Raw genomic sequence first — 27,474 nt, 5'->3', positions numbered from 1 at the left:
ATATCTCTGAATTGTTAATTTCCTGAGCATTCATAGCCTACCATGCAATTTCCATACCCAGATATGGCTCTCAGACCAAAAAGTTTGCCCACCCCTGGTCTATAGGAACGTGAGAACTGCCATATTGGGTCAGACTTGGGGGTAGTACGCAAAACAGGACAATTTTGGAGAGTTCCAATCCTATCTTCTCCTCCTGGCTTCTGGCAGTCAGAGGTTTAGCATCACCCCAAACATGGTATTGTATTCCTGACCATCTTGGTTGATAGCCATGGATGGACCTAGCCTCCATGAACTTGTCTAGTTCTTTATTCACCTCAGTTATACTCTGGCCATCACACCATTCTGTGGCAATGAGTTCCACAGGTTAATTGTGCATAGTGTGAATGTTTGCCTTTGGAACCGTTACTTTGAATTTTCCAACTTTGAAAAATAATGTTGCATTAACATAGGTTTTGCCATTTAAACACGCATATGCATGTGTGTATGTATTTGTATAAGTAGGTATATGGTTATTTAAGTAACCATTTAAAAATGGAATAGAGTAGAGCATATTGGACAGATCCTATTTTCTCTCTCCTACAGATTTCCTGTGCCTCAAGTCCAACAGTAATGTCAAGCTCTGGTAGCTGTAGCTCATTATCGCCTATTGGACCCCTTTGTAGGCAAAGATCATTAACAAATGGTGCTTTGTGTTCCGAGTGTAGCACATCAGGTGTTTCTTCACCAAATTCTAGCTACCCAAAAGCACCAGGTTTTGAACGAGAGGATCAGGTATGTAAATACTAGAAATACAAATAAAATCTTGAGATAGATAAAATTAGAGTCTGCAGAAAACCTTTCTTGTATTTCCCTCAACTCTTTAAAATGCATTTTGATTTCTTAACACCCCACCCACCCACCCCCGGCGCTTTGAGATGGCATTTTTGCTAACACATGCTTTAGAACTTAGCAGCTTGTCTTGTAAAAGCATTAAAATGTTTAAAGAGTACAGTTCCAAATGTAAGAGCGGAAATATTTTCCAAACCCATTTTATCTTTAAAACAGACCTAAATATATTCTTCAGATATATTCAGTTTAAGTTGTTTTTGTTTTTTTAATTTATTCTAGATTTTAGAATTTTTGGAATTTTTCCATTTATGAAGTCCTCAGTTGGTTAAAAAGTTAACACGCAAATGTGTTAGATGCAGTTAAAGCACATGTTTTATGTAGATGTTTATCGTTCGCTCAATGTAGTATCTGATTTGTTACACCATTAGATTAATGCACAAGTTGCCTTATAGGCTTTAAAGCATTCAGTTTTGGGTTTTTACTTAATTGAGAACTTCCTACCAACCTATCAAGGACTCACATTTGACTACAAAATATTACTCATTGGAGGCTTGATCCTGCTTCTATTAAAATCAATGGAAAGACACTCATTGACTTCAGCAGAAATTAGATCTGCTCTACTATACATAGGTTTCAGAGTAGCAGCCATGTTAGTCTGTATTCGTAAAAAGAAAAGGAGTACTTGTGGCACCTTAGAGACTAACAAATTTATTTGAGCATAGGCTCCAGTGAGCTGTAGCTCACGAAAGCTTATGCTCAAATAAATTTGTTAGTTTCTAAGGTGCCACAAGTACTCCTTTTCTTTCTACTATACATAGTCATAGAGTTCAAAGCCAGAAGGGATCACCAGATCATCCAGTCTGACCTCCACCAACACCACCGAGATGCTAAACCCAACAATCAAAATTATATCAAACTATTATAGCCCCCAGGAGACTAAATAATTATGTGCCACAGGCAGAGAATAGGAGGGACTGAGGTGCACCAGTGCTTGAGGCTCCCATAATGGTAGGGAAAAGATTGATATATACCTAGATAATTCCGGCAAGTGATCTGTACCCACAGGCTCTAGAGGAAGGCGAAAAACCCCCATAGTCACTGCCAGTTTGACATGAGGGGAAATTCCTTCCCAACCCCACATACAGTGATCAATTATAACCTGAGATGAGAGCAAGAGCTAGCCAGCTAAGCACCTGGGAGAGAGAATGTTTGGTGTTGCCTCAGAGCCCCAGCCCTCCCTGTGTGATGTTCCGTCTTCAACTATAGCCATCCCTGATGCTTCAACTGAAGATTTTTTAAAAAATGTGAGGGGAAGAAGGGGAGCAGAAATCCCTTCCTAACTCTCCAGGTGGTTGGCTGAAACCCTGAAGCATGAGCTTTTTAGGAACATAAGATGTAAACTGGAAGTGAGCCCCAGGGCTGTTGAGTACTGCCTCCTACCAACACATTCTACCATCAAAGTACACATTGTTGCTCAGTGCACAACCTTGACCTAAGTGATTTGCAATGTAAGTATCCAGCAGGCCAACTTATTTAAAACAAATGAAGTTTTACTTAGGAAAAAGATGCTTTGTTTCTTACATGAAACATTGTCAGGAATGGAACAGGTTAACAGTGGAAAAACTCATAACAAAGGAAATGTCATTGTTGATAGAAGGTTATCCAGCTGTAGAGCTGTCATTTATCAAATACACATAAGAAACCCACTCTCCAGCAACGAAACCCATTTGATTATATGTTAAGCTTGTTCAGATATGTGATGTCTACCATGGGTTTCTGCATAGTCTTTGTTACTTTGAAATAACAAACAGGGTTAGCATTCCTTCTCCTTTCCCTCACCACCTCTTGACCTTCAATCCTGGATTAGCTCTGTGATTCACCAAAAAAGCCATTTGCTCAACTTTGTGTTTACTAAACAATGCTCCATCAGTTCTGTTGATTTCTGAGTTCTTTCTGATCACCACCTCATCTCCTACATCAGCCATCTATCTCTATTCTCCATTGCTCTGCTTTGCCTTTCTATCACTTTCAATACATTAGAATTTACAGAATGGGGAACTCTGTCCTGGGAAGCGGTGACCGTGAAAAAGATATGGGGGTATTGATGGATAATCAGCTGAATGTGAGCTCTAAATATGACACTGTGGCCAAAGGAGCTAATGCAATCCTGGGATGCATAAACAGGGGAATCTCGAGTAGGAATAGGGAGGTTATTTTACCTCTGTATTTGGCACTGGTGAGACCACTTCTGGGATATAGTGTCCCATTTTGGTGCTCACAATTCAAGAAGGATGCTATAAATTAGAGAAGATTCAGAGAAAGCCATGAGAATGATAAAGGATTAGAAAACATATTTTACAGTGATAGACTCAGAGTTCAATCTATTTAGCTTAACAAAGAGAAGGTTAAGGGGCAACTTGATTTCAATCTGTAAATATCTACCTAGGGTGCAAATATTTAACAATAGTCTCTTCAGACTAGCAGAGAAAGCTATAACACAATTTAATGACTGGAAGTTGAAGCTATACAAATTCAGACAGGAAGTAATACATTGTTAAATCTGAGAGTAATTAAACTCTGGAACAGTTTACCAAGGATTGTTGTGGATTCTCCATCACTGACCATTTTTAATTCAATATTGGACGTTTTTCTAAAAGTGATGCTCTAGGAATTATTTTGGGGAAATTATGGCCTGTGTTACACAGGAGGTCATACTAGATGACCACATTGGTTCCTTCTGGCCTTGGAATCTACAACTTTGACCTTGCCTGTTCAATTCCTCCCCACTCTTCCACTGACTTGAATCCTTTTGCCCCTCTTCCCCACAGCATTCTATCCTTGTAGCCTCAGCCTGCCCAAGTCTCCAGTTCCTTAACACCTGCTGCTGGCCTGCTTAACTCCTCTGGAAGAAGCCCATGACAACATGGACTTCTATGTGGCTATGGGATTTCTTTGATGTTGTTTTTGCTTCCTGTGGTATTCAGTCAAGCTGGAGGCCAGAAAGCAGGTGGCAGAATCTGTTTGACAGATGAAATTTCACATGCTCTCTCCCAGTGTTAGGAACAGCTAAGGCAGGGACCATATCCAAGACAGCTAGGGCTTAACTCTCTCTATAGGATTGAAATGGCAGAGTTGTGATCAGATTGTTCCAGATAGTAGGACATAGCTGCTGCTGGCCCTGCACTAAGTATTTATATTAATATCCATTCATTAAGCTGATATTTGACTGAGGTTTTTCTTTTTTCCAGGTGAAACAGAAAAGCCTGCCAGCAGACAATTATCAGAAAATAAGTGAACAAGACAATAAGCAGGTATGGTCAGTGAAAGAGCATTATATATATGTCCTTTGTTGTTAATTACTTACCTAGCACCAAACATGTGTCTGGAATTAGTACAGTCTAAAAAGAGCACAATAGATGGAGGACACTGTGGGGAGTGTTGGAAGAGGAGGAGGAAAACTGAAGCAATGTGATCAATAATATGTGTCTGGAAGGTTACACAGGTTTTGGTTTGGTTGTTTTGTCTTTTAAACTGATGGGACTGTGTAATTTTATGAGACTTCTTGGGGAAGTAGGATCTGAGAGCGGGAGACATGGAATGAATGAGAAGTTTGGGCTGAACATAGAAGTTGTTGTGGGATCAAAAGGAGAGAAGGGCAGATAAATAGGGAGAGGCAACTAGGTTATTGAGGACCTTGGAGGTAGTAAGGAGAAAACCCATGATTTGTTTTGGGTTATGATCTAGAGCCAGTGAAGGGATTTTTAGAGGGTTATATGGTCATTGCTTGTGTAAGGAAGAGGATTTTCACAACAGAGTTTTGGATTAATTGAATTTTGGAATGGATAAGTAGTCTTGGCACAAAGACAGGATCTGGACAAGAGCCTTGGTGATAAGGGGGAGAGGGCAGATTTTGGAGTTATTGTGGAGCTAAAACCAGCTGGAATTAGAGATCGTACTACATCTATATGAGAGTTGAAAATTCAGCCAACTTTCACACCTGTGGAACTAGAAGACTGATGGAGTCATTGACAGTCATGGAGATAGGAGAGTGTGGAGGGAGGATTTAGAAGGGAAGAAGAGGTGGTTACTTCTGAGCAATCTGAATTTCTGCTAGCAGTGGGGGCATCCAGGTGAAGATGTGAGACCATATCAAGGGGAGAGCTCAGGTGGAAAAATTGATAAGGGTCTGTGACAGGGTCAGGCCAGATGGCTACAGGAGAGTGATAAAGATAGATATATTAGCCCCAGATTAAGCAGGTCCCTTTTCCCTGAGTAAGCTAATGGGCTGTTCCAGAACAATCAGGAAGTTGCTGGAACCAATTAAGGCTGGCTAGTTAGGACTCCTGGCACCAATTAAGAAGCTCCCAGAATCAATTAGGACAGGCAGACTAATCAGGGCACCTGGTTTTTAAAAAGGACCTCACTTCAGTTAGTGAGGTGTGTGTGAAGAGCTGGGAGCAAGAGATGTGCAAGAAGCTGAGAGTGAGAAGGTGTACTGAAGAGTACAAGTGTTATCAGACATCAGGAGGAAGGTCCTGTGGTGAGGATAAAGAAGGAGTTGGGAGAAGGCCATGGGGAAGTAGCCCAGGGAGTTGTAGCTGTCACACAGTTGTTACAGGAGACACTGTAGACAGCTGCAATCCACAGGGCCCTGGGCTGGAACCCGGAGTAGAGGGAGGGCCTGGGTTCCCCCCATCCCCTTCAACTCTCTATTTGATACAAGAGGAGGTGACCTGGACTGTGGGTCCCACCAGAGGGGAAGGTCCCTGTCCTATTCCCCAACCCACTAGGTGGGTCAGCAGAGACTGCGGGGATTGTTCTCCTTCCTTTCCCCATGCTGGCCAGTGATGAGGTTAGCTGAGTGAACGGCAGGTTTGAGCCACCAGCAAAAGTGGCCAAACTGAGGGCTGTTGTGAATCTCTGAGATGAGCAAATCTGCCAATAAGCGCAGGACCCAGCAAGGTAGAAGAGGAACTTTGTCACAGGGTCCTAAGAACAGAAGAAAATAAGGACAAATGTCTGGAGAACAGCAGCTGAGAGAAGGAGGGGCCACTTAAACATACATTGAAGGAGGGGTCATGAAGTGGTAGAAGATTTAGAAAGGTACGTAGTCTAAAGCCAAGGCAGGAGAAGGGAGTCATTAGTTATGTCAATGGCCATGTAAAGGTCAAGAAGGATGAGAACAGAAAAGAAGCTTTGAGGACTGCACCTGGTTACCTTGGCAAAAGTGTTTAAATGAGGGGGAGAGGGAGCCACATTGTATGGGATCAAGACGAGAGTGGACAGATGTTTAAGCTTTAAGAGAAGACAGTGCACTCAAGGAGATAGGAGAGAAAGAGAAGACGATGAGGTTGGTAGTTGGAGAGGCAGGTGGGGTCAAAGCTGGAGGCTGGAGGGAACAAAGTTTGCTTAATGTAGTTGGGAACGTGCAAGAGAGTGAATGGAAGGATTAGGGAGAGATAAGGAGACAGGATGGGTTGGCAACAAGAAAGGAGATTGAGCTGGAGACTAGAAGAGGGTAACACTTCAAACTCAGACAGAGCTGAAGGGGAAAAGAAAGGCACATGGTAGGAAACTAAGGCAAGACCGTTCTAGTTTTCTCTATGCATTAATGTGTGAGACCTTAAGCAGCAATGGGCGGAATGTGAGGAAGGGGCTGTGAGGAAAGGGTCCAAAGTGGAGAAGTGCCTATGATTGTAAGAGTGAGGACTTCACCAGGGAGGAAGAAGTAAATTTTCTTGGCAAAGAATATGTGCTGATTGAGGAGAGGAACAAACCTGCATTGTCTCCAGATTTTCTCCAGAGATATTCAGCAGTGTGGGAATGGAGAAACCAGTTTGGAAGAGTGAGCTAAGGCTGCGGGTCAGAAAGGGGGGCAGAAGACTCAATTGTGGATGAAAGTATATAGTTGTTGGAGACCCTGAATTCAGCTGAGCAGTGTGTTTGAAATATCCTCCTGTGTGTGTGAGGTGGCTTTCAAGTGTGTTTTATAGTCATATTTTCTACACATCTATAGTTTAGAATGCTTGGCAGTTAGGTTAACTCTGATCATGGCTCAATTACAGTTTTCCTCATGAGACATCTTTACATGGTTGGCACTAATTTTAATATTTTATCTTGATTGATGTTTGCAATGTACAATAGCTATAAACACAATTATACAATATGTGATACAGTAGGGCCAGAGGTCAACAGGAGAGTGATTGATGGGAGGTATATAAGCCCCAGGATGATCAGAGCCTTATTCCCTGTGGACTAAGGAGAGGTTACTGCAGGCTAATTAGAGCACCTGGAGCCAATTAAGGCCCTACCCGAGACCTAATAAAAACCCCTGCTTCAGTCAGACAAGAGAGAGGAAGGAGAGCTGACCTGTAGTTTGGAGGCGTAGTGGTGTTGACCAGAGAATCAGAGTACCAGGGGAAGGGAGACCTTGCCCAGGCATGGAAGAGGGACTCCCCCAGTACAGAAGACAGAGAGAAACCCTGCCCCAGGAGTAAGAAGCCTGTGAAGCTGAAGGGGCTGGAACAGGAGTAGGGGATGTATCTGGACCCCAACCTGGGTCCCTTCCCTGCTTCCCATCTCTCCCCCTCCAGGGTACTAGCAGAGCCCAAGAATAGGGGCAGGGGCAACACCCTGACGCACCACACCAAAAAAAAGCACGGGACCCACCACAATAGCATTGGCCATTTGCCACAAATATATATAGAAATAGCAATACTTAGCTCATTAACATTCTTTCCTGTAAATTTTTTAAAAATTATTTAACCTCTTTGTAAATGCAACAGAATGTATGAAATACTATTGCATAAATAAGAATCTGCTGCAAATGAAAAAAATGATCTCATGCCCTCAATCTCTTGGATTTTACTTTTTGATCTGTTTTCTGTTCTGTTCAGGTATTTCCTAGGGTTGGGGAATTGAAGTTATGATTAGGGTTAGCCTTGTAGAGGGGGAAGAAAACAAGGAAATGCACAACTGTAGATGTGTGTCTGCAGGGGACAGTGAGCTCCCCATCTGTGTGTGTCAGAGAAGACAAGGAGAGAAGAAATGAGGAGCCACCCTGCCATGTATGTGTGTGTCTTGGAGTGATGGATGAGTAGCCATGTGCATGTGTACTTAGACGTTACTCCTCGGGGAATTCTGCACATGCACAGAATTTATGTCCCCACAGATTTCTTTGCTTCCCTGCAGAAAAATGACTTTCTGATGGGGAAGCAAAGGGAAGCTGCAAGAGCAGTCATGCACCCTTTCCCAGCAGAATGTTTTGGGTACCCATGGCAGCTGGCAGAGAGTTAAATCACTGTAGGGCAGGGGCGGGACTGGGGAAGACCTGGCTGGTTGCTCCTACTGTGTGCCGGGCTCAGCTGCTAGTCCTGGCTGGGCTGAGGAGGACAGGACTTCCTCTTCCCTTGCACGGCATCCGGGGCTGGGTCAGACCACCCCAGATTTCTCCCCCAGCTGCAGGAAGCTCTGCAAACACAACCCCTCGCCTTTTCCTGCACCCATCGCTTCTCAGTTGCAAGGGGAGGGATCACTACGGGGAGCTGCTCCCCAACCACTGTGCATCCAGACCCCCTCATATCCAGACCCTCCTGCCAAGCCTCACTCCCCCATGCGCCCAGAACCCTCCTGAGGAGCCCCTCTACCCCTGCACCTGGGCCACCCTGATGAGCCACTTGCACCTGGATCCCCACCCCACCGAGCCCCAACCAGCTGCTCCTGGATCACCACCCCACTGAGCTCCACTCCCCCAGCATCTGGATCCCCCACTGAGCCCCTCACACCCAGACCCCCTTGCCGAGCTCTATCATCCCACACGAACCCCCCCGCTGAGCTTTGTCCCCCCCCCCATACCCAGACACCTCCCCCCTCACTGAGCCTCAGCCACCTTTACTGTTGCATCCAAAAAACCCCAAGAAGCCCCTGTGCATCCAGATCCCCTCCGTACCTGGATCCCCCACTGAGCTGCCTGCAGCCAGATGGCCCCACACAGAACCCTCTCAACCCACACCTGGATCCCCCCCCACACTAAGCCCCTCCATACTTGGATCCTGCTAGGCTGAGCCTGCTTGCCCACACCTGGTGCACCTGGCATGGAGAGGCAAGGCACTGGGGTGTTTCTGGGGCAGGCCCGGTCCTTGTGCTGTGTCAGGGCTGGGTGCAGCCTCACTGCTGAGTCCATGTCCCAGGGGGAGCTGCAGAGTGATCTCCCACCTCAGTGCAGCCAGTGGCCTGTGCTCCCTAATGCCATGCTGGTTCCTCCACATTTATTTGACAAATAAAAGTTGCAGAATTTTGCAGAATTTTGAAATACTGTGTGCAAAAATTTTACTTTTTTGGCACAGAATTTTTAATTTTTGGCGCAGAATGCTCTCAGGAGTAATGTGTGTGTGTACCAGGGTGGGGTAGGAGGAGAGTGAGGAATCCCCTATCTTCATGTGTGTTTGTGATTGGGGGAAACCTGCAAGGGTCCCCAGCTTCAGAGTGTGGTAGAGGGGCCGAGGAGGCAACCATATGTCTTGGAACTCTTAATTCTCCTTCGAGTGATTGCACATGTGCATTCCACTGTAGGGGTGTGCGTACACCCAGCACAGTTACTGGACATTTTTCCCTCAGTGGTACCCATTGGGATGTCTCAGGCACCTTCAGTTGCTGCAGTATCATGGTGACAGTATAAAGGGCCCAGCTGACCCCATGTCTCCTCAGTTCTTTCTTACCACCTGTGAATGTTGCTGGAACTGTTCTCTTATGGCAAGCTTTCTCAGTGGTCTTTCGTTTTTTTTATATTGTTTTTGGTTAGTAGTTGTACATCGTTAATTAGTTCTAGTCAGTTACTATAGTTTGTATATCTTTGTTAGCGGAGTTTCTTGTGTACCCCATGCTTCGGTCATCAGGCTTCAAGCCCTGTGCCTCCTGCAACAAAACTATGCCCTTCAGCGATGCGCAGTCTAGCTGCCTGAAGTGCTTGGGCGTGGCTCACATCCAGGGCTGCTGCCAGATGTGCAGGGACGTCAGAACCCTTACAAAGTGGGATTGGGAGGCCAGGTTGAAGTGTCTGCTTATGGAGGCAGCACTGAGACCTTCCTCCAAGCTGAGCACCTTGGCTGCAAGCACCTTGGTGTCAGTGAGGAGTGCTCCACTTGCTGTGCAGGAGTCTGGCACCATTTGCCATGCCCCTTGCTGAGGAAGAGGCACAAGAAGCAGCCAGCTGAGAGGGGATATTTCCCGACACCAAAGAAGGCCAGGCATGGGGAGCAGAGCAGAGTGCAACCCAACCCAACCCAGGCCACTCCTCTGCTTTGATATTGCAGCAGTCAGCACCATTGATTCTGGCCCTTATACAGGTACTGTTGAGTTCAGTACTGAATGGACTATCAGCGCCTGAGGGACAGCATGGTACCAGCGTTTGCATGTCATCAGCACACAGGAGTTGGTGGTATCAGTGTCAATGTGCAGGAGGAAGCATTTGGCCCCCAGTTACTGTTTGGAACTGGGCACAATGGTATTGTTTAAGGGGAAACCGACCATGCTGGCCCCAATGCAGGGTTCCTCGTTCTCCAGCACCAGTGGGAACCGCACCTCCTTGGTCACCAGACAGGTGACTTCAAGGAAGCACTGCAGACCTCAGCAGTTCTCCTGGTACTCTGGCCCTGCCAGCCCATCAAGACCCGCAGAGGAAAAGAAGCAGGGGATTTTGGCATAGACCATCCCCATCTACATATGTCTGCCTCACGCAGACACCCAGAAGGTTCCAAGCAGACCTTTTGATGGGATGCACAAGGATGTTGTACTAGTTCCCATGTTTCTGGATTCAGTTTCCCTTTTATTTGTGGATCACCTGTCCCACTTCATCAGTGTGTGGTCCGTATCACCCCAGAACGTTGCGCGCTGAACACAGTGGAAGTTAGATATACCCTTCAGTTCATTTCTATCCCTCCTTCCATTAATTTCTATCCCTCCTTCACACCCTGTCTCCCCGTCCCTCTTCAGAGACCCCTCTGGCAAGCAATTTCTAGCCCAGGAGGTTCAATCTTTCCTTCGGGTGGGATCCATGGAAGAGGTTCCACAGAATGTAAGGGGGAAGGGGTTATACTCCCGTTATTTCCTAAACCTGAAAGCCAAGGGTGGGCTCAGACCTATTCTAGACCTGCGCCAGCTCAACAACTACCTCAAGAAATTAAAATTCTCCAAGTCATAGAATCATAGAATATCAGGGTTGGAAGGGACCCCAGAAGGTCATCTAGTCCAACCCCCTGCTCAAAGCAGGACCAATTCCCAGTTAAATCATCCCAGCCAGGGCTTTGTCAAGCCTGACCTTAAAAACCTCTAAGGAAGGAGATTCTACCACCTCCCTAGGTAACGCATTCCAGTGTTTCACCACCCTCTTAGTGAAAAAGTTTTTCCTAATATCCAATCTAAACCTTCCCCACTGCAACTTGAGACCATTACTCCTCGTTCTGTCATCTGCTACCATTGAGAACAGTCTAGAGCCATCCTCTTTGGAACCCCCTTTCAGGTAGTTGAAAGCAGCTATCAAATCCCCCCTCATTCTTCTCTTCTGCAGGCTAAACAATCCCAGCTCCCTCAGCCTCTCCTCATAAGTCATGTGTTCCAGTCCCCTAATCATTTTTGTTGCCCTTCGCTGGACTCTCTCCAATTTATCCACATCCTTCTTGAAGTGTGGGGCCCAAAACTGGACACAGTACTCCAGATGAGGCCTCACCAATGTCGAATAGAGGGGAACGATCACATCCCTCGATCTGCTCGCTATGCCCCTACTTATACATCCCAAAATGCCATTGGCCTTCTTGGCAACAAGGGCACACTGCTGACTCATATCCAGCTTCTCGTCCACTGTCACCCCTAGGTCCTTTTCTGCAGAACTGCTGCCTAGCCATTCGGTCCCTAGTCTGTAGCTGTGCATTGGGTTCTTCCATCCTAAGTGCAGGACCCTGCACTTATCCTTATTGAACCTCATCAGATTCCTTTTGGCCCAATCTTCCAATTGGTCTAGGTCCTTCTGTATCCTATCCCTCCCCTCCAGCGTATCTACCACTCCTCCCAGTTTAGTATCATCCGCAAATTTGCTGAGAGTGCAATCCACACCATCCTCCAGATCATTTATGAAGATATTGAATAAAACCGGCCCCAGGACCGACCCTTGGGGCACTCCACTTGATACCGGCTGCCAACTAGACATGGAGCCATTGATCACTACCCGTTGAGCCCGACAATTTAGCCAGCTTTCTACCCACCTTATAGTGCATTCATCCAGCCCATAATTCCTTAACTTGCTGACAAGAATACTATGGGAGACCGTGTCAAAAGCTTTGCTAAAGTCAAGAAACAATACATCCACTGCTTTCCCTTCATCCACAGAACCAGTAATCTCATCATAAAAGGCGATTAGATTAGTCAGGCATGACCTTCCCTTGGTGAATCCATGCTGGCTGTTCCTGATCACTTTCCTCTCATGCAAGTGCTTCAGGATTGATTCTTTGAGGACCTGCTCCATGATTTTTCCAGGGACTGAGGTGAGGCTGACTGGCCTGTAGTTCCCAGGATCTTCCTTCTTCCCTTTTTTAAAGATTGGCACTACATTAGCCTTTTTCCAGTCATCCGGGACTTCCCCGGTTCGCCACGAGTTTTCAAAGATAATGGCCAGTGGCTCTGCAATCACAGCCGCCAATTCCTTCAGCACTCTCGGATGCAACTCGTCCGGCCCCATGGACTTGTGCACGTCCAGCTTTTCTAAATAGTCCCTAACCGCCTCTATCTCCACAGAGGGCTGGCCATCTCTTCCGCATTTTGTGATGCCCAGCGCAGCAGTCTGGGAGCTGACCTTGTTAGTGAAAACAGAGGCAAAAAAAGCATTGAGTACATTAGCTTTTTCCACATCCTCTGTCACTAGGTTGCCTCCCTCATTCAGTAAGGGGCCCACACTTTCCTTGGCTTTCTTCTTGTTGCCAACATACCTGAAGAAACCCTTCTTGTTACTCTTGACATCTCTGGCTAGCTGCAGCTCCAGGTGCGATTTGGCCCTCCTGATATCATTCCTACATGCCCGAGCAATATTTTTATACTCTTCCCTGGTCATATGTCCAACCTTCCACTTCTTGTAAGCTTCTTTTTTATGTTTAAGATCCGCTAGGATTTCACCATTAAGCCAAGTTGGTCGCCTGCCATATTTACTATTCTTTCGACTCATCGGGATGGTTTGTCCCTGTAACCTCAACAGGGATTCCTTGAAATACAGCCAGCTCTCCTGGACTCCTTTCCCCTTCAAGTTAGTCCCCCAGGGGATCCTGGCCATCCGTTCCCTGAGGGAGTCGAAGTCTGCTTTCCTGAAGTCCAGGGTCCGTATCCTGCTGCTTACCTTTGTTCCCTGCGTCAGGATCCTGAACTCAACCAACTCATGGTCACTGCCTCCCAGATTCCCATCCACTTTTGCTTCCCCCACTAATTCTACCCGGTTTGTGAGCAGCAGGTCAAGAAAAGCACCCCCCCTAGTTGGCTCCTCTAGCACTTGCGCCAGGAAATTGTCCCCTACGCTTTCCAAAAACTTCCTGGATTGTCTATGCACCGCTGTATTGCTCTCCCAGCAGATATCAGGAAAATTAAAGTCACCCATGAGAATCAGGGCATGCGATCTAGTAGCTTCCGTGAGCTGCCGGAAGAAAGCCTCATCCACCTCATCCCCCTGGTCCGGTGGTCTATAGCAGACTCCCACCACTACATCACTCTTGTTGCACACACTTCTAAACTTAATCCAGAGACACTCAGGTTTTTCTGCAGTTTCGTACCGGAGCTCTGAGCAGTCATACTGCTCCCTTACATACAGTGCTACTCCCCCACCTTTTCTGCCCTGCCTGTCCTTCCTGAACAGTTTATAACCATCCATGACAGTACTCCAGTCATATGAGTTATCCCACCAAGTCTCTGTTATTCCGATCACGTCATAGTTCCTTGACATCACCATCACTTGAAGTCTCCTAGGCTTCCGTTATTTTTGCCCTGTATCCCAGGAACTGGGATGCCACCCTCGATTTAGGAGACGCCTACTTTCATATATCGATCTGCCAAGGCCACAAAAGGTTTCTCAGGTTCGTTGTGAACCACACGCACTACCAATTTGCAGTACTCCCATTCGGCTTGGCAACTTTGCAGGTGTTTACAAAACCATGGCGGTAGTGACTGCCTTCTCGAGGAGACTGGGGGTACAAGTCTACCTGTTTCTGGACAACTGGCTAGTCACAAGTCAGTCCAGGGCTCGGGTGAAGTCCAGCATCCACATCATCCAGTCAACATTCAAGGTCCTAGGCCTGCTAATACGTGTACAGAGATCTACCCTCACTCTGGACAAAGGATAGAGTTTATTGGAGTGGTACTGGACTCTGCAGGCCAGAGTAGGGTAACCAGATGTCCTGTTTTTATAGGGACAGTCCCATTTTTTGGGACTTTTTCTTATATAGGCTCCTATTACCCCTCACCCACATCCCTTTTTTTCACAGTTGCTAGCTGGTCACCCTAGGTCAGAGCCTTCCTCCCAGAAGGTCAGTTTCAAACAATCATGCCCCTGATAGTACACCTCAAGGACCTCCCAACCCGATTACAACAGCCTGAAATGGTCAGAGACTTTTGGGTCATATGGCCTCATGTATGTACATAGTGCAGCACACAAGACTGCATCTCAGACCCCTCGAGGCACGTCTGGCCTTGATGTACTCACCAAACTGCCACCGTCTGGTCTTGGTTCTTACAGTAGCTTCCCTGGTCCACACCTCCCTCAACTGGTGGCTAGATTCGCTTACTATTTGTGCGAGTGTCCCCTTTTCATGGTCCCAACCATCAATATCCCTGGCTCAGATGCATCAGCACTAGGCTGGGGAGCTCACCCGGGACCCTCAGAATTCAAGGTCTTTGATCTCCAGAAGAGCTCTTACTACACAGCAATTTCAGAGAGCTCAGGGCAGTTCACCTGGCCTGTCAGGTGTTCCTGCTTCCCATTACAGGCAAGAGCATGTTGGTTCTTACGGACAACACTGCAGACATATTCTATCTCAACAGGCAGAGAGGGGCTCGCTCTTCCCACCCTCTAAGAGGCAATTCAGCTGTGGGACTTCTGCATAGCCCACTCAGTCCACCTCAAGGCTTCTCACCTTGGGGGGGTACAGAATGAGCTAGCAGATAACCTCAGAAGGTCTTTCTTCTGTCATCCCAAGTGATCCCTTTGCCTGGAAATCGTGAGGAATATGTTTTCCAGCAGTGGGGTCTCTCCAGATAGACCTGTTTGCAACCTGGTACAACAGGAAGTCTCACTAGTTCTCCTCCCTGCAAGGTCCCAGCCTGGAATTGCTCATGGACGCCTTCCTACTCCAATGGATAGGTCACATGTACTACTCTTTCCTTCCTATCCTGCTTGTGTACAAGGTTCTACTAAAGATCAAACAGAACTGGGCTTGTGTCATTCTAATGTCCCTCTACATCGGAAATGGCCGGAAAGAAGGAACTGAGGGGATGTGGGGCTGGCTGTACGCTTTATACTGGCGCTATGAGCATGCAGCAACAGAGGGCCCCGAGCTGCCCTGACAGGTACCACTGAGGGAAGAATTTCCAGCAGCTGTGCTCAGGGCATGCACATACCTACAGTGGAATGGACATGTGCAACATATCTCGAAGAACCATAGTTACAGAAAGGTTAGTAACATTTTTCTCTCGACAAGAACACAGTTAATTGCCTCTCTTGTGCCCATGAACTTCTGTGTCACCTCTCTCCATTGAGAGTTACTGGGCAGATGCCCTAAGAATTCTAGTCAGGCTGCTCTTTTCATTTCTGTTCTGTGTTTATTTTATTGCCATTTTACTACGGTCTGATGTGTAGCTCCAGTATGAAGATATCATTCTTTTTCAGTTGATTTTAAATGCATGAGGAGTGCAGAAAGCAGAAAAGCTGTGAGCAAGTGGTTAAAGAGGAAAGTAATATGTAGGGGTAGATTGTAGCCATCCTTGTGCAGGTTCGCAAGGGAATGAAGCCCCATCACTTGAGATATTTAAAAATAGGCTGGATAAAACAGTAGAAAATGTCCAAGAGGAAGCAAACCTGCCCAAGTACAGAGATGAACTAGATCAGTGGTTCTCAACCTTTTTTCATTTGTAGACCCCTAAAAAATTTCAAATGGTGGCCCGGACCCCTTTGGAAATCTTAGACATAGTCTGCGGATCCCCAGAGGTCTGCTGACCCAAGGTTGAGAACCACTGAACTAGATTTCGGAGTAACAGCCGTGTTAGTCTGTATTCGCAAAAAGAAAAGGAGTACTTGTGGCACCTTAGAGACTAACCAATTTATTTGAGCATAAGCTTTCGTGAGCTACAGCTCACTTTCACAAAAACTTATGCTCAGATAAATTGGTTAGTCTCTAAGGTGCCACAAGTACTCCTTTTCTTTTTACTGAACTAGATGGTACAGGAGCTCTTACAATTCTGGATTCTATGAAATCTTTACATTTAGAAATGATTGGAAACTTCATAGTGAAAGTCCATCTAGTGCGCTGCTCTATAGATTAATTCTTTTGGAGAATGTGCAGTGTAGTTTTCACAGTAAACCATAATACTAAGGACTTGTTGTCATGGGACATTACTGCACAGCAAGCTAGAGTATGAATCTACAGTGCACCAGTTTGGCAAACAGTAAAGTCCTGTGTGGACACTGCTGCAGCACACTAAAAGTTCTGAGTGTGCTTTTGATGTACTGCTGTATGAAACTGGAATACATCAATGTACTATGGAACTTTTAGTGTGTGTAGCAATGTCCACATGGGATATTACAGGCAAACTAGTTTGCTGTGGATACACATCCTGTCTTGTTGTGCTGTGGAGTAACATCGCATGTAGACAAGCCCTGAGACAGTGTTCTGAAAGGTGTATAACGGGCTCCAGTGAAATTCCAGTTTTGATAGCTTAGCTTTTTAAAAATGTTTTGGATGTAGATGGGATCCCACTTTTGAAATTTTCTTTTCAGTGATGAACGTTCTCTTTTCTGTAATCATTTTATTTCAGTTGTTTGCTTTCTGTTAATTTATCAGTTAAATCAAAAATCCATTCTCTTAACTATAACTAGGGGAAAAGTTAATTCTCTTCCCAAACAAAACTACAGTAAAATACACTTTATCGAATTATCTATGCTATGTTTTCAACTGTGCTCCTCCCTGGAAATGTTTGTGCATTTTTGTGCCTGCCATTTAGTGCAAATTGATGCAGTCCAAAAAAAAAAGTGCACTTCTGGCATCTCTTGAAGAACAAGAGATAAATCCTCTTTGACAGAGGTGGCTTGCCATTACCCAGGGAGAGGGCAATGAACTTCCCCAAAGGCAAAGGAAATACCCGGCATCACTTCGCAGCTTGGTATACCATATAAAGTGTTCTCAGTATAAGCTGTCTCCCTCCTCTTCCCACCTCCATAAAGTTTTGCCAAGCACTTCTTAAATCAAGGTCCTGAGGTTAGATGAGATACAGAATAATCATGACTGTACTGTATATACATACACTACTCACTAATCTCCTAAAATCCTGTCTCAGGACAAGCTGGGCTCAGTGTGACATATGGGAAGGATTCTTTGCTGGTGGTCTCTTCATTGGTTATTGCAAAGTCCTGGTAAGGATTATAGAGGGGATATCCTTAAAAGATTATAGGAGTGTTTGCCCAGGGCACAGGATTAAACCTCGGAAAAGTGAGCAAATCTTCAGATGTCTCTCAACTTGCAAAGGAAGAATAAAAAGAGAGAGATTTAGTATTTTTTACTATCTTTTATATACAGCAGAAAAAGAACACAACTTTTTATGACTCTCGTTTCTCTTCAGAGGACCTAGTGGATGGAGCACTAGACTGAGATTTGGGAGACCTTGGTTCTATTCCAGACTCTGCCACTAGCCTACTGGGTAACCCTGGACAGGTCATTTCACTTGTCTCTGTCTCAGTTTGCATATCTGTAAAATGGAGATAATCACACTGACCAGCTTTGGAAAGTGTTTTGAGATCTGTAGATGAAAAGCTCAATATAAGCACTAGTTAGCTAGCTAGTTATTATAAAACATAGCAAGACACATTGTCTGCCCCAACAAGCTTTAAATCTCAGACATAAAGACAGCAATTCAGGTAAGGAAAGGTATGGAGATAAAACTGGGGGGGGGGAAACAGGATAGGAAGGATTCCTGGAAGGAAGTGGGTTTTAAAGTATTTTAAGAAGTAGAGAGCATGTTTGATAGATAACAAGTAGTGGCATGAAAAAAGGTATGAAGCTGAGAGAAGGCGATAAAAAGAATAGCATGGAGAGAGGAGTGTAGGGAAGAAGAGGGGTAGGAGTGGGTGAGATCTATAGGAGTTTGAACTGAGTCAGGGGATTCAAGGATAATGGAGGAATTGATTGTTACACTTGAAGCAGGAATTACGGGGTGAAATTCTATGGCCTTTGTTATGCAGGAGCTCAGACCAGATGATCACAATGGCCCCTAATGGCCTTAAAGCCTATGACAATAACATTCATAGTGTCCAAAAGAAGGAAAAAGAAAAAAAAGTGGACAGAAACTAATAAGGATTAGAAACAGAGGCAACTCTGATTTAGTGACAAAATCCAGACTAGATAGCTAACTGTATTAATACAGCTGGCTTTCTTAGTGTCCCTGAAGGTGAACCTATGGTATAGCCTGGCTACAGAACCTCAGTTTGTTCTCCAGTTCCTCCACCACTCAGATGCCATAGAGGTGCCACTCATTCCGCAGCAGTGGATTTCATATAAGAACCTAGATAAACAATAATTAGGGCCCTATCAAATTCACTGTCCATTTTGGTCAATTTCACTCTCATAGGATTTTAAAAATAGTAGGGCTGTCAGGCGATTAAAAAAATTAATCGTGATTAATCATGCAATTAATCACACTTTTAAACAATAATAGAATACCATTTCTTTAAATATTTTTGGGTGTTTTCGACATTTTCAAATATATTGATTTCAATTAGAACACAGAATACAAAGTGTACAGTGCTCACTTTATATTTATTTTTATTACTAATATTTGCACTGTAAAAAACAAAAGAAATAGTTTTTTTTCAGTTCACCTCATACTGTACTGTAGTGCAATCTCTTTATCATGAAAGTTGAACTTACAAATGTAGAATTATGTACAAAAAATAACTGCGTTCAAAAATAAAACAATGTAAAACTTTAGAGATACAAGTCCACTCAGTCCTACTTCAGCCAGTCGCTCAGACAAACAAGTTTGGTTACAATTTGCAGGAGATAATGCTGCCCGCTTCTTGTTTACAATGTCACCTGAAAGTGAGAAGAGGCGTTCGCATGGAACTGTTGTAGCTGGCATTGCAAGATATTTACATGCCAGTTGCGCTAAAGATTCACATGTCCCTTCATGCTTCAACCACCATTCCAGAGGACATGCTTCCATGCTGATGATGGGTTCTGCACGATAATGATCCAAAGCAGTGCGGACCGCAACATGTTCATTTTCATCATCTGAGTCAGGTGCCTCCAGCAGAAGGTTGATTTTCTTTTTTGGTGGTTCAGGTTCTGTAGTTTTTGCATCCTAGTGTTGCTCTTTCAAGACTTCTGAAAGCATGTTCCACACCTCATCCCTCTCAGATTTTGGACAGCACTTCAGATTCTTAAACCTTGGGTCGATTGCTGTAGCTATTTTTAGAACTCTCACATTGGTACCTTCTTTGCGTTTTGTCAAATCTGCTGTGAAAGTGCTCTTAAAATGAACATGTGCTGGGTCATCATCCGAGACTGCTATAACATGAAATATATGGCAAATGCAGGTAAAACAGAACAGGAAACATACAGTTGTCCCCCAAGGTGTTCAGTCACAAATTAAATAAACACATTTTTTTAACGAGCATCATCAACATGGAGGCATGTCCTCCGGAATGGTGGCCGAAGCATGAAGGGACATACGAATTTTAGCATATCTGGCACATAAATACCTTGGAATGCCAGCTACACAAGTGCCATGCGAACGCCTGTTCTCACTTTCAGGTGACATTGTAAATAAGAAGCAGGCAGCAATATCTTCCATAAATGTCAACTAACTTGTTTGTCTTAGTGATTGGCTGAACAAGAAGTAGGACTGAGTGGACTTGTAGCCTCTAAAGTTTTCCATTGTTTTGTGAGTGCAGTTATGTAACAAAAAAATCTATATTTGTAAGTTACACTTTCACAATAAGGAGATTGCGCTACAGTTTTTGTATGAGGTGAATTGAAACCTACTATTTTTGTTTTATCATTTTTACAGTGCAAATATTTGTAATAAAAAATATTATATAAAGTGGGCACTGTATACTTTGTTTTGTGTTCTAATAGAAATCAATGTATTTGAATAGAAAAACATCAAAAATATTTAATAAATTTCAGTTGGTATTCTATTGTTTAACAGTGCAATTAATCACAATTAATTTTTTTAATCGTGATTAATTTTTTTGAGTTAATCGTGTGAATTAACTGCAATTAATCGACAGCCCTAAAAATAGTAAATTTCATGATTTGAGCTATTTAAATCTGAAATTTCACGGTGTTGTAATTGTAGGGGTCCTGACCCAAAAAGAAGTTGAGGGAGGCACAATGTTATTGTGGGGGGGTTGCAGTACTGCTACCCTTACTTCTACGCTGCTGCTGGCATTCAGAGCTGGGCAGCATAGAAGTAAGGATGGCATGGTATGGTATTGCCACCCATACTTCTGCACTGCTGCCTGCAGAGCTGAGCCCTCAGTCAGCAGCCGCCACACTCTGGCCGCTCTGCTCTGAAGTCAGCAGCGCAGAAGTAAGAGTGGCATGGTATGGTATTGCCACCCTTACTTCTGCGCTGCTGGCTGCGCACTGCCTTCAGAGCTGGGCACCCGGCGAACAGTCGCTGCTCTCCAGCTGCCGTGCTCTGAAGGCAGTACAGAAGTAAGGGTGGTAACGCTGCAACCCCCCTAAAATAACCTTATGACCAGTGGTGAGCTGGAGCCGGTTCGCACTGGTTCACGGAAACGGGTTGTTAAATTTTGAAGCCGATTTAGAACCGGTTGTTAAAGGGGTGGGCAAACTCCTGGCCCGGGGGCCACATCTGGCCTGCAGGACCGTCCTTTCCGGCTTTGAATCCCTTTTTAATTTTTACTCACCCAGCGGCGCTCCGGGTCTTTGGTGGCACTTCGGCGGCGGGTCCTTCACTCACTCCAGGTCTGTGGCAGCAGGTCCTTCAGTGCCGCTGAAGACCTGGAGCCAGTGAAGGACACGCCGCTGAAGTGCTGCCGAAGTCCCGGAGCGACTGAAGGAACTGGTTCTTCAGATTTTGGCACCTCATTACTGCTTATGACCCCCCTGCAACTCCCTTTTGGGCAGGACTCCCAGTTTGAGAAATACTGGTTTCCCCCATGAAATCTGTATAGTATAGGGTAAAAGCACATAAGACCAGATTTCACAGGGGGGAAACCAAATTTCATGGTCCGTGATGCGGTTTTCATGGCCATGGATTTGGTTAGGCCCTAACAATAATTAATAAATACTTAACGTTTATGAAGGTATTTAATCTTCAAAGCCCAGGAAAAACAGTAGCATAATTGGTTTGTTTATGCAGGATTTTGCACATTTAAAGTGCTGTATAAGTGTTGAATGTTTAAGCATTTTTAATATTTAATTAAACATTTAAGAAGGGCTCTAGAGGTGATCCTGGCAATTACAGACCGGTAAGTCTAATGTCAGTACTGGGCAAATTAGTTAAAACAATAGTAAAGAATAAAATTGTTAGACACACACAAGAGCATAAATTGTTGTGTGTCAACGTGGTTTCTGTAAAGGGAGATCATGTCTTACCAATCTATTAGAGTTCTTTGAGGGGGTCAACAAATATGTGGACAAGGGGGATCCAGTGGACATAGTGTACTTAGATTTCCAGAAAGTCTTTGACAAGGCCCCTCATCACAGGCTCTTATGTAAATTAAGTTGTTATGGGATAAGAGGGAAGATTTTGTGGATTGAGAACTGGTTAAAAGACAGGGAACAAAGGGTAGGAATAAATGGTAAATTTTCAGAATGGAGAGGGTTTATTAGTGGTGTTCCCCAAGGGTCAGTCCTAGGACCAATCCTATTCAACTTATTCATAAATCATCTGGAGAAAGGGGTAAACAGTGAGGTGGCAAAGTTTGCAGATGATACTAAACTGCTCAAGATAGTTAAGAGCAAAGCAGACTGTGAAGAACTTCAAAAAAATCTCACAAAACTAAGTGATTAGGCAACAAAATGGCAAATGAAATTTAATGTGGATAAATATAAAGTAATGCACATTGGAAAAAATATCCCCAACTATACATACAATACGATGGGGGCTAATTTAGCTACAACTAAACAGGAGAAAGATCTTGGAGTTCTCGTGGATGCTTCTCTGAAGACGTCCACACAGTGTGCAGCAGCAGTCAAAAAAGCAAAGGTGATGTTAGGAATCATTTAAAAAAGGGATAGAGAACAAGACGGAGAATATCTTATTGCCCTTATATAAATCCATGGTATGCCCACATTTTGAATACTGCATACGGATGTGGTCCCCTCATCTCAAAAAAGATACACTGGCATTAGAAAAGGTTCAGAAAAGGGCAACGAAAATTATTAGGGGTTTGGAACAGGTCCCATATGAGGAGAGATTAAAGAGGCTAGGACTTTTCAGCTTAGAAAAGAGGAGACTAAGGGGGGATATGATAGAGGTATATAAGATCATGAGTGGTGTGGAGAAAGTGAATAAGGAAAAGTTATTTACTTGTTCCCATACTATAAGAACTAGGGGCCACCAAATGAAATTTAATGGGCAGCAGGTTTAAAACAAATAAAAGGAAGAAGTTCTTCACTCAGCGCACAGTCAACTCCTTGCCTGAGGAGGTTGTGAAGGCGAGGACTATAACAGGGTTTAAAAGAGAACTGGATAAATTCATGGAGGTTAAGTCCATTAATGGCTATTCGCCAGGATGGGTAAGGAATGGTGTCCCTAGCCTCTCTTTGTCAGAGGGTGGAGATGGATGGCAGGAGAGAGATCCCTTGATCATTACCTGTTAGGTTCACTCCCTCTGGGGCACCTGGCATTGGCCGCTGTCGGTAGACAGGATATGGGGCTGGATGGACCTTTGGTCTGACCCAGTATGGCCGTTCTTATGTTCTTATGTAATGTTACCACTTTCGACCGAGTGGCTAGGCAAAAATTTGGGATCTTTGCAGGTTGTTCTGGTTAGGAGGAGAAATTGAGAGTAGGTATTTGATGCAATTTTGTTTATTTACAAAGAATGTACAGAGTCCTGGTTCCCTGAACACAGTAGGAAACACACAGCAGGAGACAGGTCCTTTGTTTCCTCTTCCAACCCTGTCTTTGCAGCCAGCACTCTGTACCCAGCCAGCTTTCTTCTCTTCACTTTCTCTCAGGGCGACATTACCAGCCGGCTGTTACTGTCCGCTTAGCTTTCTCGCTCCGCTCCAGCTTGTGGTGTTCCTCGTTCACTCTCTCACGTAGATACCAAAACAGTTCCGCCAATCAAAGTGCTAGCCCCTGCATTTGAAATCGCTTGGGCTTCTACTCAGATTCAACTTCTACTCAGTTTTGCCATGGGCCTGTGTTTTGGGTGCTACTGCTACTCTTTCAGCCACCTGATTCCAATGGCTTCTGTACATTTACCCTGATTGTAATGCAGTGGCCATGCCTGACCCATAACAACAAGGTTTAACTCCATCGAGAAGAGTAACGATTGAAGTGCTAGTGACTGTTATAGTAAAGGTTGCTTGATTATGCTTATTATAAACCCTATTTTCATTTCTGAAACTTCCTCTTTCTGGCTGAAAACTTCTAGGTCTCATCTCTCCCTAAAGATGATTTTTAAAAGATGGAGCTGAAACAACTATATCTTATTTAGATCCACAAGTGAGAAAACATTTTCCCACTTAAAAATAAGTGATTACACTTTTTTTAACCATGCTAGCACCAAAACAGTTGGGCTAGGAAGTGTAAATATGGCAGAGAAATAGCTCTCTTTAGAAATGTTGGGTTTCACTGGGCAGAGATATGCATCACTGAAAATTTTACTTTGCACATGTGTAATATTGGGGGTTAGGTTCTTTTAGTACTTTTAACCAGCATTCTTAGGGAAGGAAGACTGCACTACACATGCGTACTTGGCAAACATAGCTAACAGTTTGCTGAGAAGTGTTGTCTCAACTACTGGGCTGCTTTTAAGGTGCAAACGAAGGCCCTGATCCAGCAAACAATTACACATGTGATAACTTTATGCACGTGACATGTCCTGATAATTTCACACATAAGTTGTCCCATGTAAATCAAAGTGTACATGTTTGCAGGATCAGGAAATAAATGTAGTTCTACCTCATTCTATCTACAATTACATACAAAAAACTGTGTTAAAAGAATGTTTATGTTGAAAATCAAACAGAATATAGGAAATTCTATAAATAAGGTGGCCTGTGTATTCTTAATTCTGCCCCCTTGTGTGTTATGATTATGCATATGATTTTGTCACGGTAAAATTAGGCAAACTTCACGGAGCAGTCATGGTAAAAATATACAAAATCAGGGTATGGTCACGGTGGGGGCTAAAGCCAAAGCTGAAGTCACAGAGATCTGTTAAAGTCACGGAATCCGTGATCTTCATGACCAAACCGTATCCTTAATTATGACACAGTTTTGAAGTACATGATTACATACTATTTTTTTCCTCATTCACTGCACAGGATGAATGGTGCTCACATCATGATAAAATACTCAATATTTTGTTTTATCCTCAATCTTCACCGTGTGGCCCCATGCTGTATTTACTGCACACCATTCAAACTATGCTCTGAATATGGAATTATTAATTTTGTCATGGGCTTTTCTGTGGCACTCCTGACTGTAGCATCTTCACGCTTCACTAACATTCATGAATTTATCTTCACAACATCCCTGTGAGGTAAGTTGGTATTATTATTTCCATTTTACAGATGGGGAAATGAGGCACAGAGACATTAATTTCAGAAGTGTATGCAATTTTTGGGTGCCCAATTTGAGATGCCTATGCCCTGATTTTTCAGAGAACTTAATATTTTATAGCACTTTCAAAATGGTTCAAAATATCACTCCCATTGACTTCAGTTGCAGCTGTGAGTGATAAGACCTAAGATCTGATTTACAAAAGTAGGCACCTAGAAAATGAGGAATACCCAATTGGTGACCACCTGTGAAGTAAGTGTTAGATGTAAATGACTTTCCCAGCATCGCATAGGAATTCTGTGGCAAAGGAATTGGATTCTATCCATGCTTCAGGGTGAATTCAACTGCAGTAACCGCTAGACCATCCTTTCTCTTCCTGCAGTCCCCTGTCTCATTCATTACCTGGCTACTTTTCATAGATTCCTGTTTCACTCCAACACTGGGATACTTGGGAAGCAAAATTGTAGATCTGGGAATACTGGCATATCGATGACACAGCATACTCTATAGAATTTCATGAACAGAAGTTGGTCCAATAAAAGATATTACCCACCTTGTCTCTCCAATATCCTGGAACCAACACTTCTACAGCTACATTGCATACAGCAGTCTCTCCAAGCATTCTATCATAGGTTGAATGAAAGAGGTGACTGAACTGAGAATTTAAGAGACTTCACAGCTGAGAGCTAGCTATCACATTGAGTAGTGCACTAGAAATGCAGACTTAGATCGAACTTTCAAGAAGGAGATGCAACTCCCACCATAGCCCTTTGAGATGCACACAAAATAAATTGATGAAGTCAGCGTAATACACTATCCACTTGTGCAAGATCTTGAGACAAGTCAACAGTATCTCTTCATGGACAGGATCAGAAAACTACAAAAATATCTTCAAGTATCAATATGCATATTTGGCCTTTGTCCATTGCCATATAGAAATTGTTTATCAGTTTTACAACCAGCCTCGTTTCCATAGTATATCCATGTCTGAAATCTGACTGGAAACCACCAAAGATATTAGTACAAATCAGTTTAGCTCTTCAGCAGAGAACTAATGTATTAATGCAAATTCAGTGCTCCTGAGTCATAGGCACCAATGCAATAAGTTATTGTTCCATACACTGTTATTGAAACTTGATATTATTATTTTGTTAATTTTTTAAATTAAAAGACAAAAAATAAAAGTTGGGTTATGCACAGACTCACTCCAAACTTTTTGAAACTTAATTTTCCTGTTCAGAATGTTAACTTGTGACATTTAAATTTGTAGGGAAAAAACTAACTTGAATCAAAGACCTAACCTCTTTCCTTGGGTCAGCAGGGCTCAGCTAGAGGTAAGCAGCACAGGGGTACAAGCGCCATACGTACAGTCATATTTTGACACTACGCTAGCTAACTTGGACTCTAGCTTCAGTAAGATATAGGTGTGTGAGTCTGTATGTTTACGTCTAGAGAATGGATTAAATGACCTAATGCCTCTAGGTCTTTTATACCTCAAATTTCTTTGATCATTTTTATACGGGAATACGGAACTGACCTCAGTCACCTCTTGCATGGATTTTTTTTTTTCTTTTGGAATTGTTCCTCAGGCTCAAACTGTCCTAGCCTGTTGTATAACTGCCTTTGTGACATATATTTTCTGGGAGCAATTTCCAGACTATTGGAATGTGCTAGCTGTGTTAAGCACATTTTCTGCCAAATCCACAGGAACATGATCCTAAATTAATTAATTACATAGATTCTTCTATTGTGCAAATTTAAATAACCTATATAATGTCTCCCAAATCTTTGTTTTTAAGATTATTTTAATAATTTTGTTTACAAATGCATTTTGCTTATTTTATTTATATATTTTTAAACAGAACCATCTCAGTGTTTTTTCAGTGGTTAATCCACTTGCTTCAAGTATAACCTCCAGTATAACTTCTAGTCTGGCTTCCAGTATTGGATCAGATAATTCATCCCCAACAGCTCTCTCAGCTATCAGTGCCAAAGCTCTCCCATTCTACCCTGGCAGTAATACAGTTGAATCAGTTATAGGTAAGTCTGAGCATTTCCTCTTTTATTGCACACGTTTTGTATTTTTTTCAAGATTATTCTATTTTAATATACATTCAGAAAATGCATACGGAAAAGGGCAGTTATATTTTTACATATTTGCTTTATTATCAGCCATTAAAATTAATACTTGTAATTGAATTTAATGTTTTTCCAAATAAGCAGCTTTTGTAAATTCTCAGATGGAAATTTAGGAATTATCAACCTGAAACAGATCAGTGGACCATTTAATCTGGTATTCTGTTTCTGGTAGTGGCCAATATTTAAGAAGTTATAAAACTTTGATAATGTATCTAACTGTGCTCTTATAGGAGAGGGGTTATTTTCCTGACTCCTGCTGGTGATCTGTTCATTCCATCGAACATGAGGACGGATATTATTTTACAATTTTATTCTAGGAAGTTTAATTGCAGATTATATTCTATTAATAGAAATGCGAATTCTTTCTTTGCGTGATTGTCCCTATATATTCCATTCTTAATGCTCATGAGATTGGAATCTTTTGGCCAGCAGTGTCCATCAGGGCTGTGCATATGCCCTGAATGTCCTTGTGCCCTGTACTGAGGGCATAAATGATAGAGC

The 27,474-nt window shown here is 43.5% G+C and overlaps 1 protein-coding gene across 8 annotated transcripts in view; it reads left to right on the top strand.

Annotated features, from left to right (window-relative positions):
* UNKL (unk like zinc finger) overlaps positions 1–27,474 on the top strand; it is a 163,167-nt gene that overhangs the window by 89,064 nt on the left and 46,629 nt on the right. For 5 of the 8 annotated variants that reach the window (XM_073361549.1, XM_073361545.1, XM_073361548.1 and 2 more), the window contains 3 exons: positions 583–771; positions 4,077–4,139; positions 26,697–26,874. In XM_073361549.1, coding sequence (XP_073217650.1) covers positions 583–771; positions 4,077–4,139; positions 26,697–26,874 — 430 coding nt within the window. Of the gene's footprint in view, positions 1–582; positions 772–4,076; positions 4,140–24,102; positions 24,815–26,696; positions 26,875–27,474 lie in introns of those variants that run through there. The other 3 variants (XM_073361550.1, XM_073361547.1, XM_073361551.1) reach the window with 2 other exon arrangements.

Source organism: Lepidochelys kempii, chromosome 10, assembly GCF_965140265.1.
Source record: "Lepidochelys kempii isolate rLepKem1 chromosome 10, rLepKem1.hap2, whole genome shotgun sequence".
Classification (NCBI taxonomy): Eukaryota; Metazoa; Chordata; order Testudines; family Cheloniidae; genus Lepidochelys; species Lepidochelys kempii.
This window is presented reverse-complemented; position numbering and strand designations above follow the sequence as displayed.